This window comes from Esox lucius, chromosome 1 (genome assembly GCF_011004845.1).
Source record: "Esox lucius isolate fEsoLuc1 chromosome 1, fEsoLuc1.pri, whole genome shotgun sequence".
In the NCBI taxonomy this organism is placed as follows: domain Eukaryota; kingdom Metazoa; phylum Chordata; class Actinopteri; order Esociformes; family Esocidae; genus Esox; species Esox lucius.
Window position 1 is genome coordinate 18,563,054 of NC_047569.1, and position 17,587 is coordinate 18,580,640.

The 17,587-nt window shown below is 41.1% G+C and overlaps 1 protein-coding gene across 1 annotated transcript; it reads right to left on the reverse strand.

Moving 5' to 3' along the window:
* Positions 1–6,274: 6,274 nt before the first annotated feature.
* On the reverse strand, positions 6,275–14,697 carry LOC117592924 (syncytin-1-like). Its single transcript, XM_034287413.1, has 2 exons — positions 14,113–14,697; positions 6,275–8,676 (listed from the first exon to the last, which is right to left on the reverse strand). The coding sequence occupies exon 2, from the start codon at positions 8,413–8,415 to the stop codon at positions 6,874–6,876; it is 1,542 nt and encodes a 513-aa protein (XP_034143304.1). The 5' UTR covers positions 8,416–8,676; positions 14,113–14,697; the 3' UTR covers positions 6,275–6,873.
* Positions 14,698–17,587: the final 2,890 nt, after the last annotated feature.

The window sequence follows — 17,587 nt, forward strand, 5'->3', positions numbered from 1 at the left end:
GTAAATTGTGATTTAGTGTGCAACCCTGATGTACTGGGGATAATGACTTTTACTCTGTACTTTATAGTGCTTTATAAACAAGAAAGAGACAACAAGGCACTCAGGAGCCATCATAAAAAAGAGAGAGATTGGAAGTTCTAAGGCTAGCAAATATATATACAGTAGGCACCAATACAGTAGCTACAATGAAATAGCTCCTGCTACAGTAGCAAATGTGTCTCACAGTTAGCTAGTGAAACAGTGTATGTAGGGTTCCGAAGTAAAGTTACTCCTTGCCAATACAGTGCAGTTCATATGATACAATATGATTTGGAATGATACAATGTGGTTAAAGTACTCCCAGCTTTATTCTGAGGTTATTTTCATCCATATCGGATGAACCATTTTGAAAGAACAACACAGTTTTGACATATTCTTGTAATGATGCGATGCGTTGCGGGAGCAAGGAACCAGGTTGCAGGCAGAGGTACTCAGTGTAGTCTCTTAATTGAAACAAAGTAACACTGAGCACAAAAAACAACGAAAGTAAATGGCTGACTTCAGCAGCAAAACGATTTGAACAAAGGTATTCAAGACTTAAATACAACAACAAACACGACAAGAACAATGATCCACACTGTGGGGAGCAGAGGGGAAACATTTAAACACATACTGATGAACAAACAGGGACCTGGTGTGAACGATGATGAAGACGTGACATAAAACAAGTCCGGGATGCATTCGTGGAGTAATGGGAACTGGAGATGTACGGGACGGTGGCACTGATCCTCACCGCACCGTGACAATTCCGCCCATTTATGGGTACCAAATGCATTTAAACAATTCGCTTTTAATTAGCCAAGTATGTTTGTTTGCATCATTAGTGCATGCTTAAGAGAGCTCTCAATGTCTTATTTTGATTCTAGGCTTTGCATTTGGAGTCGGTTACTGGTGTCTGACAACAGAAGGACCAAAGTGCCAATCCAAGTCAAGCTAGCCAGCATGATGCAGATAAAAGATAATAAATCAATCCAAAACATAGCCAAAACATTTGAAGAAAATCAACAGGTTTGTATATTAATAAGAAAGAAAGCGCTGGTGACCTCATCAATAACAAATGACCTGTATGGTCAGGAAAGTAGATGACCAAAGAAGGCTAATTCAAATTAAGGACAGATTAAGAATTTCTGATATATTTTTGGAACTCTCCAGGAGGAATGCATGCACGTGTCAGCCACTACATTCTGTAGAAGATTTGTTTAAATATTTTAAACTTTTCTCATAAGCTATCAGAAAAAGGTAATGTTTGACTGTCAGAAAAACATACATGCTGTATTGGTCAAACTCAAGCATTTAAATCCTAATAAATATAGACAAATTATTCATATGGTACCATGTCATGTTCCCCCCTGTTACATGCACAAAATTATATGAAAGCTTTAACAATTTATGTATTAATCTACTGTAGATTTACATTTTCAAATACATCAAATGTCCCTAATTCTATCACATCTTTTTTATATAATTATTAAACTGTAATTATATACAGTAATAGGTTGTGTCATTTTCAGAACCAGCACTTATTTTCCATAAAAAAGGTTATTAACAATAGAATTTGGTCAACATTTGTGTATGTTTAGTTGAACATGATGCATGACAGAGGGGAAAGCAATTCCAACAATTGTAATTTTAAAAGTGTATAACATAAATAAAACATAACAAATATTATGTAAATAATATTTACAATATATAAGCAATATATATTGACATTAGCCATTGAATATTTTTTTTAACAACATATCCAGTCTGTTACTGAATATTCCTTAAAGGGTGGTTGTGGCTACGTTAAGCATAGGTCTATGAAGAGACAACTGGAGTTTTCATGAACACTTGACATGGATTTGAACTTCCTTATCCAACATATTTTAGAATACAGATAAACATCATGAAATATTGAAAAATAAAACAAACCAAGATGAAGTAATTACTTTGAGCAGTTGTTTTCCAACTACAAAATGAGGATACTGCTGACATATGATTGAATCTTGGCAAAAGACATTGAAATTATATTAGGACAAAAGTAATAATGAACTAATAGGGAGAAAAGTGATTTCGGGGACACACAAAGTGTAAAATATAATAATAAATAAAATATTAATTTGAAAAATCTTAATTAATATCAAAAAAACACATGACATTTATTTGAATAGGAAGCATAGCAAAATGAATAGGAAATATTGTCATTCACAAGGTTAGATATAATGATTATTAACTGAAATAATAATTGTGTCGTTCAAACTTTGCTTTCATCAAAGAATCCTGCCTTTGCAGCAATTACAGCCTTGCAGACCTTTGGCATTCTACAGTAGTTGTCAATTTGTTGAGGTAGTCGGAAGAGATTTCACCCCACGCTTCCTGAAGCACCTCCCATAAATTGAATTGTGTCACAGTTGTGGTGACTGGACACAGGCGCCATTTTTGGCCCTTTTGAGCCTGTAATCAAACCCATAATTGTTGATTCTCCAGATATTCAACTAGTCTAAAGCATTACAGTTTTATACCTTCTTTAATCAGGACTAAGAATTTCAGCTGTGCTAACATAATTGCAAAAGGGGTTTGTATTGATCCATTAGAATTTTTAAATGATAAACTTGGATTAGCAAACACAATGTGCCATTGAAACACAGGATTGATGGTTGCTGATAATGGGCCTCTGTACGCCTATGTAGACAGTCCATTAGAAATCAGCCGATTCCAGCTACAATAGTCATTTACAACATCAACAATGTCTACACTGTATTTTGGATCCATTTTATGTTATTTTAATGGACAAAAGATTTGCTCATCTTTCAAAAACAAGGACATTTCTAAGTGACCACAATATTTGGAAAGGGTAGTGTATCTTACAAATTAATCAAGACTTAAGCAAAAAAAACATACAGTGGGGAGAACAAGTATTTGATACACTGCCGATTTTTCAGGTTTTCCTACTTACAAAGCATGTAGAGGTCTGTAATTTTTATCATAGGTACACTTCACATTGAATCTAAAACAAAAATCCAGAAAATCACATTGTATGATTTTTAAATAATTAATTTTCATTTTATTGCAAGACATAAGTAATTGATCACCTACCAACCAGTAAGAATTCCGGCTCTTACAGACCTGTTAGTTTTTCTTTAAGAAGCCCTCCTGTTCTCCACTCATTACCTGTATTAACTGCACCTGTTTGAACTTGTTACCTGTATAAAAGACACCTGTCCACACACTTAATCAAACAGACTCCAACCTCTCCACAATGTCCAAGGCCAGAGAGCTGTGTAAGGACATCAGGGATAAAATTGTAGACCTACACAAGGCTGGGACAGGCTACAGGACAATAGGCAAGCAGCTTGGTGAGAAGGCAACAACTGTTGGCGCAATTATTAGAAAATGGAAGAAGTTCAATCTCCCTCGGTCTGGGGCTCCATGCAAAATCTCACCTTGTGGGGCATCAATGATCATGAGGAAGGTGAGGTCATGTGGTCTGATGAGACAAAAATAGAGCTTTTTGGTCTAAACTCCACTCGCCGTGTTTGGAGGAAGGAGAAGGATGAGTACAACCCCAAGAACACCATCCCAACCGTGAAGCATGGAGGTGGAAACATCATTCTTTGGGGATGTTTTTCTGCAAAGTGGACAGGACGTCTGCACCATATTGACAGGAGGATGGATGGGGCCATGTATTGCGAGATCTTGGCCAACAACCTTTTTCACTCAGTAAGAGCATTGAAGATGGATCTTGGCTGGGTCTTCCAGCATGACAACGACCCGAAGCACACATTCAGGGCAACTAAGGAGTGGCTCCGTAAGAAGCATCTCAAGGTCCTGGAGTGGCCTAGCCAGTCTCCAGATCTGAACAAAATAGAAAATCTTTGGAGGGAGCTGAAAGTCCCTATTGCCCAGCGACAGCCCTGAAACCTGAAATATCTGGAGAAGGTCTGTATGGAGGAGTGGGCCAAAATCCCTGCTGCAGTGTGTGCAAACCTGGTCAAGAACTACAGGAAATGTATGATCTCTGTAATTGCAAACAAAGGTTTTTGTACCAAATATTAAGTTCTGCTTTTCTGATGTATCAAATACTTATGTCATGCAATAAAATGTAAATTAATTACTTAAAATCATACAATGTGATTTTCAGAATTTTTGTTTTAGATTCCATCACTCACAGTTGAAGATTGCCTATGATAAATTACAGACTTCTACATGCTTTGTAAGTGGGAAAACCTGAAAAATCAGCAGTGTATCAAATACTTGTTCTCCCCACTGTATGTATTCCCCTGAGACCACCCTCAACCTGCAAGAAGGCGAAATGCTGACTTCAGTTCCCCAGAGAAAAGGATGAAAAGTGAGGCAGTTATCTCATCACCACATACAGATCACTCCTTTGGCAGCTTGTGTTTAGCCTGTAAGGAATAGGGACTGCAGTATATCCCAGTAGGCATTCATTTCTGAGAGTGTTACATAAGCAAACAGACAGTGACTGCTCTCTTTATGTGGTTAGTGTTGTGTGTGCAGTAGCTAATTCAACCAGAGAGTAGCCCATACTAGTGATAACTTTTTTTTTGGGTCTGGTTACAGCTGTGAATCTAGCTGTATATCTGCACACGAGACAGCAGATTGGACCACTGACCCACCCTATTTGTTTTCTAATTTCCTGTATTAGGAATCAGAAAAGTTATCTAGGAGCAGCCAGATAACGTTACAAAGTTTGAATAATCCAGATGTTTCGTTACTGATAACAATTTTGGACAGGTAACTAACTATTAACTATAACAGACTATTATCTGCTTCTGTAAATAGACAAACTTGTTCTTCCCTCTTTCCTTCCCACATCTGAAGTCACATAAAAGGCACTTTGGTCAAGTGCATATGTATAATAAAAAACAATGTCAGGGTGTGTGTAGGTGTGTTTTACTCAAGGCTGTTATCTTCGCAAAATTGTTATCCATCATTCATCATGTTCACAAATAGCTACTTCCAATGTACTATTTATAACCAAATACTGAAACTTAAACTGAATTGTAAAATGTACTTTTGATACAAACAGAAATAAAAACAAATGAAAAAACATAACATAGCATAATATATGTAGTAACAACCTATATATGTAATACCAACCAACCAAAAGACTAAGCTCAACATAATCCACCTCCAAACTTTTACTGTAGCTGTTCTTAACAGTTGTGGGGCAACTGAGAAAATAAACACAATTGGGTAAGAGTGGTTTTATATCAGGCCATCCTCACTGGATTTCGGCCATCATTTCAAGGGTCAGGATCAATAGTGAATTGGATTTCACCATCAACACCGCAGCTGGGGCAGAGGTATGGAGACATTTCATTTAGAGGGATGGTAAGTCAAACAAAGATTATGCCTGGGAAACATTGGCGAGTTCAAAGGTGACACTGATGAAGACCACTAGTTTACACAGGAGCTTTAACAATATCTTGGCTGTTCACTTTGTGTCTGATGGTTAATAGGCCTACTCTGATACGCGCTATCTCTCGTAACCACAGAGCCTGTTTGGGTACTAGGCCTCTCCACAGGGGGTACTTGAAAACACTCATGACACCATAGACTTACTAGTTAAATTAACATGAGGGGGTACTTCAGGGGTGCTCCATGCAGTGCAAAATCTTTTGGGGAGGTACAGTAACTGCAAAAGGTTGGGGGCAACTGAAGTAAGGCTTCTAGGGACGGTGTTTTCCAGGCTGGCTGTACTCATCTGAAACATGGGAGATCACAAAATACCACAGTAAATTGCTGACGTAATACAATTCTTCTTCATACTTACATTATTAATATACCCAAAATATATTAGACTGTACAACATGTATGTATTGTTGCAGATGTATAAATGGTTGGGTTTAACTTCGGAGAGTTTGATGTACTGATGTCAGTGAGCATGACTTTTTAAGGCACTAATTTCCTTTTTGATTATAATGGGTAATAATAGTGGGAAGAGCATTGAAAAACCTGTTATTTTAATTCCGCAATCTGGCATTGTAATTGTATGATCACTGGGAATCATAAATCTAGACTCAGTGACAACCAGGAAGATAATCAACTCAACAAAATCAGAGCTAGTTGTAATGACAGAGCTTCAAAACAAACAAACCTGAGAACGGATATTGAAATATGTAAATGATACTATCCTATTTACTGACTTCATTTTCAGACTATGAATGATCTTGTCTTGGGATTGTTGGCTTATGGCTCTTTTGTAGAACAATAAGGACCCAAGTCAGGGGGAGAAGCGTTCCTTGTTGTTTATTCACAAAATATAGTACATGTCTTTATTAGATGTTCTGCCTTCTTCCGATCTCTCTCTTCGTGGTCTTTCCAGATGTCTCTGTGCTTCTCCAAATGTCTTTGTCTTTAACAGCATATATATATACTAGACAAACCTATAGCACATTGGCTGTCTTCCAATCATATAAGAGCAATGTATGTTCCACCCTCCCTATGTTCCTTGGACCCATACAGGAATGTATGGACAAAATGTATGGGGGATGTGTGGGGTAATGAACACCACATGTCCAACCATTGACCTTTGTGCAGTTTCCAAGCAAGGAAAGAAAATGGCACATATTTGGCAAAGCAGTACTCTGTGTTGTGTCCTCTAACAAAAGTATATCTGGAAAAAGACATGCTTTCTCACAATTCCCCCCTATGACATTAAAGCACTACATTTACATGTCATAACAACAAGTCTGTAAAGAATAAGAACACTACCCATGTAAAAATAAGAAAACAGTTACTAATAATACAAATAGTAAAGCGAGCTAATTCATCTCACATCCTAATGACGTAAGAGGTACACTTGTGGTTACCTATATATGCATATTAAAATCAGAGATAGACGGTGGGTGTGATGGTACTCTTGTCCTTTACAACACAATCCTGTGAGGGAGAACGTCGTTGGTCAGCACAGGTATCACAGTCACCTTGGGCACACTGGAGCTGATACGGACACGGCCTGTACTCGTGTAGGTCCCGTGGGAGCATGCGCCTTACTTTGAGTGACAGACACCTGTCGACAGCACACTTGGCAAGTGTTATCAAGATAAAAAAGACCAACACTACAACCACCACTGGCATAATCATGGTCAGCAGAGAACCCCCCAATTTACCAAAAGTAGATGACAACCATGTAGAAAAACCTAAATCATCAGGATTGTAATTATTGTATTTAGCACCTTCCTCACGGATCTTACCAGCCAAATCAGTCAGTTCTTCAGAGTTATCAGGTATGTAGGTACAACACTCAGTCCCGATAACTGCACAGGTTCCCCCCTGAGCTGACAATATGTAATCAAGAGCAAGTCTATTTTGCATTGCAACAGTACGAAGGGCAACCATTTCAGCTGACTGCAATTTCAGACTTTCAGAGGTCATGTTAGCTAAAGCCTCCAAAGAGCTAGCCATACTAATAACTTCTCTCGCCAACATGGCTGTGCCATAGGGAGGGAATGCAATAGCAAAAAACCTTTCAGTTTCTGTAATAGCTCGTGAATGTCGTGTTTTAAAGGGAGAATCTGTACTCAGTCTCACATGTGGAATTACATAACCCAAATAACATGATCCTCGCCATAAAGGTGGGAGCCATGGATAGGCATTGGGGCCACAAATGAAATGAGTTCCATTAGGAGCAATCATACCCGTAGTTATTAAGTTGCCTAAGGTGTTAGCATAAAATACAGATTCAGTGCCATTCTTGAGGGTTATATTGGCATACATCAAACACTCAGGGATAGTAGTACCATCACATATAGAGAGATCCGCTGTTTGGTTGCAATAACTTCGACCTACAAACACAAAAGCATTCGAATATTGGTCCATTAGGCTTTTGGATTGTTCTCGCTGTATACACAACCATCCCCTAGGTGGATTAGTAACTACTATATGTGGCGGACGATGCCAGAAATCAGGGCTGTTTCTATCAAAGGCTGGCATGTAACTATGACGCCATGATTTCACAGGCACACCTAAAGATGTTACATGATCCTGGACGGAAATGCATCCAGATTGTTTAGGTTCCCTCCAGCAGGGGTCAGAAGAATTTGGTCCACGAGAGTGCAAGTAGCTGTCATTAACACCCCAATTATTGCATACAGAAAATGTAAACCAACTGAGGTCTCTCCAGATCCCTAACATCTCAGACTGATTGAATGGAATGACTCCTAAGGGAATACCTCCTTTAGCAGTGAACGGTGTATGGGTACAAATCCAACAACTACTCTGGTTAATCGTCCTGGCAAATCGTAGGGAAAGGGCCAAAAATGTATTAATACCATGATGGCCATCCTCGTGTCTATGTGCATCAATGTTTGGGACTAGAGCACCACCACACTGTACCACCAGGAAACACAAAGAAACAATTAACATGAACATCGTGATCTATATACCTCAGTAGTGTAAGAATCTACTTCCCTAGTGGCTAATTAATTCCTAACTAGTATGTAATCCAACACAAATATCAATCACAATGGTTCTATTTGGCACATAACAATTGTGAAGAATCCTTCTTCCTGTCCGTTGGTCAATTAGGATGGTCTTGCTGCTGATCGCATATGTCACTTTATCTGTGTAGAGTCAGGAAAGACCAGGATACAGTTCGTGTTGTCGTAGGGTCAGGTAGATAATCTGCATAACCTGCAAAAAGAACAAAGAGAGAAAGTGAGAGTATGGGTGTTTCTATGAAAAAGGTTGATAATCAGCCTCAATTTAGCTAAATGACGGTTGCAGTGGTTGCATAAAACTGTATCAGATTCTGATCCCTTTCTATGCATCTTCACCCGAGATGGGCCCCCGGTTGCCTATTGCAACCGGTTCTGTAGTCTCAAGGCTCTGCTCTTCGTCATGTTGTACCACTTTGCAATGAGTAACATGTATCCACCTTGGTTTACCCTGTACCTTCACTGCTGATCTAGTGACAAGTAAAACTTGGTAAGGGCCTTCCCACTTTGCTCCTAATGTCTCTGTAAGGTGTTTCTTTATCATTACCCATTGTCCTGGCACTACATCATGTCCCCCCTCGGGGGTTGTTCCCCACGCTTCCTTGACCTGTTTGTCTGCCTCTGCTACTGATTCTGACAGTTGCATACAGTAATTAAGCATAGTATCACTCATGATGTGTATATCTGCTTTTCTCAGGTCTAGCGTGCCTGGTAGTGACATAGGCCTGCCTGTGACAACCTCAAACGGACTTAACCCTGTAGTCTTGTTGTGTGTAGCTCTTATACTGCACAAGACGGTAGGCAGCGCATCAGGCCACGCTATTCCTTCTTGATGCATTTTTGCTAATCTGCTCTTCACAACCTGGTTTTGGCGTTCCACATGACCACTTGATTGTGGATGGTAAGGGCAATGTAGTCGCCAGTCTATGCCCAGGAGGCGGGCTACCTCCTGACACACTTTCCCAGTAAAGTGAGTTCCTTGATCAGAGTCCAATTGTTCCGGTAATCCCCATCTGGGAATTATTTCACGAATCAGAACTTTTGCGGTGTGCTGTGCTGTCCCTTTCTTGGTAGGATAAGCCTCCACCCATCGTGAGAAACGGTCAACAATTACCAACACGTCTTCAAATCCTTTACTCTTAGGCAGAGTAATGTAGTCAAGCTGTAAGTGTCTGAAGGGTCCTGGCGGGGCAGGTGCCCGACGTGTCTGAGCTTTCACTTTTCCCTTTGTATTGTTTCCCATACAGATGTTGCAGTTTGCTACGATAGTTTCTGCTTCCTTCCGCACACCAGGGTTCCACCATTTTCCAACGAAACGGTAGATTATTTTGTCAACGCCAACATGTCCCAAAGAGTGAATCTGAGTTATTAGGTATGGGAGGAGTGCGTTTGGTGCTACCCACCTAAGGTTGTATTTCCACACACCTTCTTTGTTGAGTTTGCATCCTGCAGACATCCATTCCCATACTTCATCTTTTGGTGCATTGTTCTGCATTTCTTTGATGTGTTGGAGAGTGTCCACTGTATATCTTCTCATGAGTCTGGGTGATAGTGGTGTCCGCTTGGCAGCTGCCTTCGCAGCCCTATCCGCCAGATCATTGCCTTTGTTCTCTTCTGTGAGAATCTTGCCATGTGCTTTTGTTTTCATGATTGCAACTTGAACTGGTAACTGGAGAGCTTCCAGTAGTGCCATTACTTCTGGTCCATTCTTCACGGGAGCCCCCAGTGATGTCATGAATCCTCTATTCTTCCAGATTTTTCCAAAATCATGTGTGACGCCAAATGCATACCTTGAATCAGTGTAGATGTTTGCTGTTTTCCCTTCAGCCTGTTTACATGCTTCTGTCAGAGCCACTAGCTCTGCAACTTGTGCTGATGTTCCTACTGGTAAAACACCAGATGCCACTACATCACTTGATGTAGTAACTGCCCATCCGGCCTTCCTCTCTCCCCCCTCCACAATGCTGGAACCGTCAGTATAGAAAACAAATTCAGGATTCACAAGAGGATGGACTTTCGTGAATTCATCACAGAGCTGGTCCAAAACCAACTCACAACAGTCGTGTTCAAGCAATGTGGAATCAGGCGGGAGCATCAAGGTGGCAGGATTAGAAGGTGTACCACGTTGTATGCTGATGTTAGGCGCCTCTAAGACTGTGGACCATTTGTTCCAGCGTGCAGCTGTAACCTGTGCAGCTCGGTTCATAGTCAAGAGAGTGTGCACAGCATGTGGGCATTTGATGATAAGCTGTTGGTCAAGAACAAGAGGTGATACCAGGGATACAGCAATGTAGGTGGCCTGCATAGCTCTCAGACAAGGACCCCAGCCTAAGGCTACATCATCCAATTTCTTAGAGTAGTAACCCACAGGCTTTTGGCGATCTCCATGGTCTTGTGTCAAAACTGATGTCATGTAGCCATCTTTTTCAGCCACAAAAAGGGTGAATGGCTGTCCTGAGTCAGGAATGCCCAGAGCAGGTACTGACGACAGTGCCATCTTGAGTTTGACAAAGGCATCTTTCTGTTGTTCTGTGAACTGAACTGGATCCTTTGAGTCAGGGTCACCCTTCAGGAGATCATTGAGGGGTTGTGCTATTTCAGCAAACGAATCCACCCAACATCTGTTGTAGTTACACAGGCCCATGAAAGAACGTACATCTTTAATGGTAGTGGGTTCCTTTGCAGCTTGGATGGCCGCAGTGCGACTTTGAGTCATTTCCCGCTTCCCCTGTGAGACTAGCTGCCCTAAATAGGTGACCTGTGGCTGCATGATTTGTGCTTTGTCAGGGCTGGCCTTGTGACCTTTTACATGTAGATGGTCCAGCAGTGTTCGGAGGTCCCGTGCATGTGTCATCTCATCTTCAGATGCCAATAGGATGTCGTCCACATATTGTATGACAACTGAGGACATTGGAGGCAAGTCTTGTAGATGCTTCCGCAACGCCTGATGGTATATGGAGGGGCTATTGTGTAGACCCTGCGGTAGGCGTGTCCATTGATACTGCTGACCGTCTACAGTAAAGGCAAGCCACGGTCTGACATCAGGATGTAATGGTACTGACCAAAAGCCATTAGCCATGTCAATCACAGAAAAAACAGAGTGTTCAGGCGACAGTGAGGTGAAAATAGTAGATGTGTCTGCCACCAGTGGGGTGAGTTTGGAAATGATTTCATTTGCGTTCCTGTAGTCTACAGTCACACGCCATGCACCTGTTGGTTTTTTCACCGGCCAGACCGGGCTATTCGATGCAGAATGTGTCTTTTCCACAACACCCATGTTATGTAAATCTCCAATAACTACTTTAGTTGCAGCCATGGCTTCTTTACTGATAGGGTATTGTTTTGTGCAAGGCGGTGCTTCACCTATAAGGCGTACAGGGTCCATATCCAATTTACCACACTCATTCTTTTTGGTGGTCCATATAGGGTGGTCTTTCAAATTTGTTGTTTCAACCTTTCTAATTCGCCATGTCACCTTTCCTTCATTGATGTCCAATGTGGAGTCCAGTTTCATGATAACATCAAGGCCCAAGATAGGCTGATCAAACGGACCAACCCATATCTCAGCATCAATTGTCATTGGACCAATAGAAAATGATAATGGTTCAGTTTGTTGCATGTCTGTTTTCCCCCCTCCCACACCCGTAGCTCTCATCTTCTTGCCGTTGTACACAGGATGTATGTGTTTTACATAGGATGTGGGCATCACAGTAACTTCAGCTCCTGTGTCCACTAAAAAATCTATTGGGTAGTTGTTTACCAGCATATTCACATATATCCCATCAGACTTCATGTGTACTCCAGCAGAGATGGGCCGTAAGAGGGGGTCTGTTAGTTTCCCTCCACCGCTTCCAGCAACTTTTGCTGTTGCTCATGAGAGAGTTCTTTAAATTTTTGCATTAACATTGTGTCATTAGGATTGTTGTCCTTTTTCCAAGTACCTTGGTTTCTGTTTGACCCGGTCTTGGACCTTTTGTTCTTCTTATAGCAATCCTGTTCCCTGTGGCCAGGGATTCCACAGTAGTAACACGCCCCTTGTATCTTACTTGGTCGGTTTTGAATTGCTTTAGATGCATTTTCTACCTGCATTAATCTGATGACAGGTGGCCTAGTGACATTGTGTTGATTCATGTCTCTATCCAGTCTTGCTAAAGCATCAGCTGTTTCTCCATATGTAGCTTTATCCCAGTTTTTAGTAGTAGCAACATATGTTTTTCTCAGATCTTCATGTATGGATTGCATCAATTGATGAAGAATAGCGCCATTTTTTATGTCAGTGAGCGCATCATCATCCTCCACTCCAGGTAAACCACTGTGTCTGATCACAACAGCCCTAAATCGTTCTTCAAAATCTAAGAATGATTCCTTTGGCTTTTGAACACATCTGGTTATCTCTCCCCAATTTGTGGTGACATTGGTCAAGTCTTTGACATATGCCTGTACTGCCTTCCATCCACTTCTGTTATCTTGGCCGTCCTCACCTAATGCAGTAACAACCTTGTCTTGTAACAGAATGGATTCACGGTTTGTCAGAACAAACCCAAGGAGTTGCACTCCATCCATGGGATGCAAATTGTAGATTGTCTTGTAGCGTTTAATAGCATCCCATGTCTTCATTCCCACCTCACGGGGATGTTTTAAATGTTTAGACCATTCATCAAGTTGTTTTGGTTCAGCAGGGTTATGATAGGTCATTAAAACCTTCTTTCCCCCTTTGTCTGGTCTCACTAACTTGGACTTCAGAGGCCTGACATTTATTTTGTCATCATTAGAATCATCATCTGAGTCTAAAGAGTCCCAACCAGGGAGGTCACTCCATGTCGGGTCCCAGATACCTGATGCCTTGGCTGCTTTTTTCATTTCAGCTTGAGGGTACAATGAGGAGGGGGTTATTTTAACTGAGGGAGGAGCCACTTTGTCCACTCTCTCTCCTTTCAGCTTGTTCAGTTCCTCCTCCTTTTTCTGCTTCATTTCAGCCAACGCCCTAACATTTTCTTTCTCCTTTCTCACAGCTTTTTCATGGTTATCTTTAAGAAATGTATCATTCCTTTTCCTAATCTCTGATAATACAATCAACGACCAGCGTGTTTTTTGTAATCCATCAGACATTCTCTGAATTTTTCCCCATGTTTTCTGTATATCAGAAAGATTCCATAAATTATCTTTTCCTGGAACAATGGCATATTTTTTCAATATCTCTTGGAGACACTCATCTAATTTCAGGCTTTTTTTTATGTCATCAGCTAATGATTTAGTAATTTCATCAATTGTAATATTAGTCGGGGCTGCAGTCCCCTTTTTTTCTAATGTAGTTTTTTCAATTAAAGACGTCATTTCTTTTCTTCACCTTACTTGTACAAGATTATTATTGCAATTACTACACACGTGTCAACCTGCTATCCAAATAACAAGGACTCCTAGATGAATAACGAAGCTTTGCACTAAACAGTGGCCTATATTAGGACTTTACACATGTGTCACTTACTACTCAGTCTAGTAAGCACTTCCCATCACAACAGGGAAGATTTCACACTACAGATAGTGTACTTGGATACATATCACTCAATTGCATGTACTATCACAACATATAACCTGACCATTGGTTCTTTAAAAGGTGTAGATTCTGACTCACCAACCACTGTCAGAGGATGAGGAAACCAACTCCCAAATGGGTGTGCACCGTCAGCAATCTTCTCCTCTTGATCAACGATGGATGTTTGATGAATTTGATCTCAGAACCCAACCTATCCGGGTCACGGCACCAACTGTTGGCTTATGGCTCTTTTGTAGAACAATAAGGACCCAAGTCAGGGGGAGAAGCGTTCCTTGTTGTTTATTCACAAAATATAGTACATGTCTTTATTAGATGTTCTGCCTTCTTCCGATCTCTCTCTTCGTGGTCTTTCCAGATGTCTCTGTGCTTCTCCAAATGTCTTTGTCTTTAACAGCATATATATATACTAGACAAACCTATAGCACATTGGCTGTCTTCCAATCATATAAGAGCAATGTATGTTCCACCCTCCCTATGTTCCTTGGACCCATACAGGAATGTATGGACAAAATGTATGGGGGATGTGTGGGGTAATGAACACCACATGTCCAACCATTGACCTTTGTGCAGTTTCCAAGCAAGGAAAGAAAATGGCACATATTTGGCAAAGCAGTACTCTGTGTTGTGTCCTCTAACAAAAGTATATCTGGAAAAAGACATGCTTTCTCACAGGATATTGTACTCAACTCATTGTTTCTGACATGAAAAATAAGGCACAGTGGAAATTACTGTCATTGGTTTTCTAAATTAAATAAATTAGAGGCTTTTGTGTTTCTAATTTTAAATGATTTACAATTAATTGTATCTAACTCAGGGGTATCTAACAGGTCTATCGCAAAATCCAGAAAGCAGTTCAAAATTCACCTCTGTATTTTGTTTTGAATGCTATCTGGCAAACGTTAGATTATTAATTTAAAAATCTGTAATATTCTTGTGTCAGTAAATGGAAAACAATATAAAAAACATATTTACATTACATTTGAGAAACATAAATTTTTCCTGGTTCACACACATTCTTGTGTGGGAGTGAGAAAAATGTAAAGTGGTCCAGGTCAACCTGTATATATACACCGATCAGCCATAACCTGACAGGTGAAGAGAATAACATTGACAATTTTGTTTTCATGGCACCTGTCAGTGGGTGGGATATATTAGGCAGCAAGTGAACATTTTGTCCTTAAAGTTGATGTGTTGGGCAATCGTAAAGATCTGAGCAAATTTGACAAAGGCCAAATTGTGATGGCTAGATGATTGGGTCAGAGGATCTCCAAAACTGCAGCCCTTGTGGGGTGTTCCCGGTCTGCAGCTGTCAGTACCTATCAAAAGTGGTCCAAGGAAGGAAAAGCGGTGAACTGGCGACAGGTCATGGGCGGCCAAGGCTCATTGATGCATGTGGGAAGCGAAGGCTGGCCTGTGTGGTCCGATCCAACAGACGAGCTACTGTAGCTAAATTGCGGAAAAAGTTAATGCTGGTACTGATAGAAAGGTGTCAGAACACAAAGAGCATTGCAGTTGTTTATCGGGCTGCATAGTCACAGACCAGTCAGGGTGCCCATGCTGACCCCTGTCCACTGCCGAAAGCGCCTCCAATGGGCACGTGAGCATCAGAACTGGACCACGGAGCAATGGAAGAAAGTGGCCTGGTCTGATGAATCCTGTTCTTTTCACACCAAGTGGATGTCCGGGTGCGTGTGCCTCGCTTACATGGAGAACACATGGCACAAGGATGCATTATGGGAAGGAGGCAAGCCAGCGGAGGCAGTGTGATGCTTTGGGTAATGTTCTGCTGGGAAACCTTGGGTCCTGCTATTCCTGTGGATGTTACTTTGACACATACAACCTACCTGAGCATTGTTGCAGACCATATGCACCCTTTCATGGCAACGGTATTCCCTGATGGCATTGGCCTCATTCAGCAGGATAATGTGCCCTGCCACAAAGCAAAAATGGTTAGTGGGAACACAATAACGAGTTCAAGATGTTGACTTGGCCTCCAAATTCACCAGATCTCAGTCAAATCAAGCATCTGTGGGATGTGCTGGACAAACAAATTCGATCCATGGAGGCCCCACCTCGCAACTTACAGGACTTAAAGGATCTGCTGCTAACGTCTTGATGCCAGATACCACAGAGGTCTAGTGGACTCCATGCCTTGACGGGTCAGGGCTGTTTTGGCGGCAAAAGGGGACCTACAATACCACAATATTAGGCAGCTGGTCATAATGTTATGGTTGTGTGGGTGTGTGTGTGTGTATGTGTAGGGCAGGATATGTGTGTGAGATGAAGTAGGGTGGGTATGAAGGTGTTTGAGGCAGGAAGACTTTATCTAACGTTATCTGTACATTAAAAGTAAAGATGGTTTTATGGTGTTCCATTTGCTGCCCCAATAAAATCACACCTGCCATACCTCCCCTCAGTTGCCCCTTCTCATTGTTGAGTATTGTCTCAGTGTTAAGACCTAGTTGTTCATGTAGACAGTTTTTTCCTCACTTTTTTTTTTACACAATGCTATTGCAAAATTGGTATTAAATAGCATTCAGTGATATTACAAAAGTCTTAAATTTAAACCTGCAGATGCTCCAACAAATGACAGTGACCGTCTATCCCAGAGTATCTGCAGTTATTAAATGCTACACTGAACACATCAATGCACAATTTCAGAGATTTTACTGTTACACTTCTGATTACAGGTCAATCAAATGAAGTAAATTCATTAGCCCCTAATCTACGGATTTTTATAAAAGGTAGGGGACTGGATCAGTTTCTTGTGAGTCCACTAATGCAGCGTCATACATCTCGTTCACATAGAGTTGATTAAGCTATAAATTGTGGCCTGTGGAATGTTGTCCCGCTCCTATTCAATAACTGTGGTTGGATATTGATAGGACCTGGAACACTGTAGCATCCCAAACATCTACACTGGTCTGTTGAGTATTCAGGCCATGGAGGGACTTAGTTGTCAGATTCCAGGAATTGTGTTCAGATCCTTGCAAATTGGGGATGTGCATTATCATGATGAAGATTGAGATGATGGTGAGTAAATTGAACCAAATTTGGCCTCCGGATACCATTAATAAAATGCAAGTTTGTTAATTCTCTATAGTTTATGCCTGCCCATAACAACACCGCAACCACCATCAGGGACCTTGTTAACAGCATCGACATCAGCAAACCGATTATCCACATGACGCCACACGTGCCGTTTAGTTGGCCCCTCAACAGTTTAAAGTAGGCATTGGCCGACTGAAGTCAGTTACCACGCCAGACTTGAGGGACTGCTACTGGGTTTGGTGGTTGTCTGACCTAGCTATCTTAAAATGTATTAACATCGCTCTAGATAAGAGCTTCCCCTAGATCACCAAAATGGAAACAGCTATGTGATTGCTGCATTTTGGCAGGTTTCCTTTGTATTCTTGAGCACAGGAGCTATGATGGTTGAATTGAAGCTTGGTATTACAGAGTGGGTATGGAAAAGGTTAAAGATGTGAAGTCATCTGCCAGTGGGTTTGCTTTGGTTAAGCAGCCTGTTATTCTGTCTTGCCCCACAGCCTTG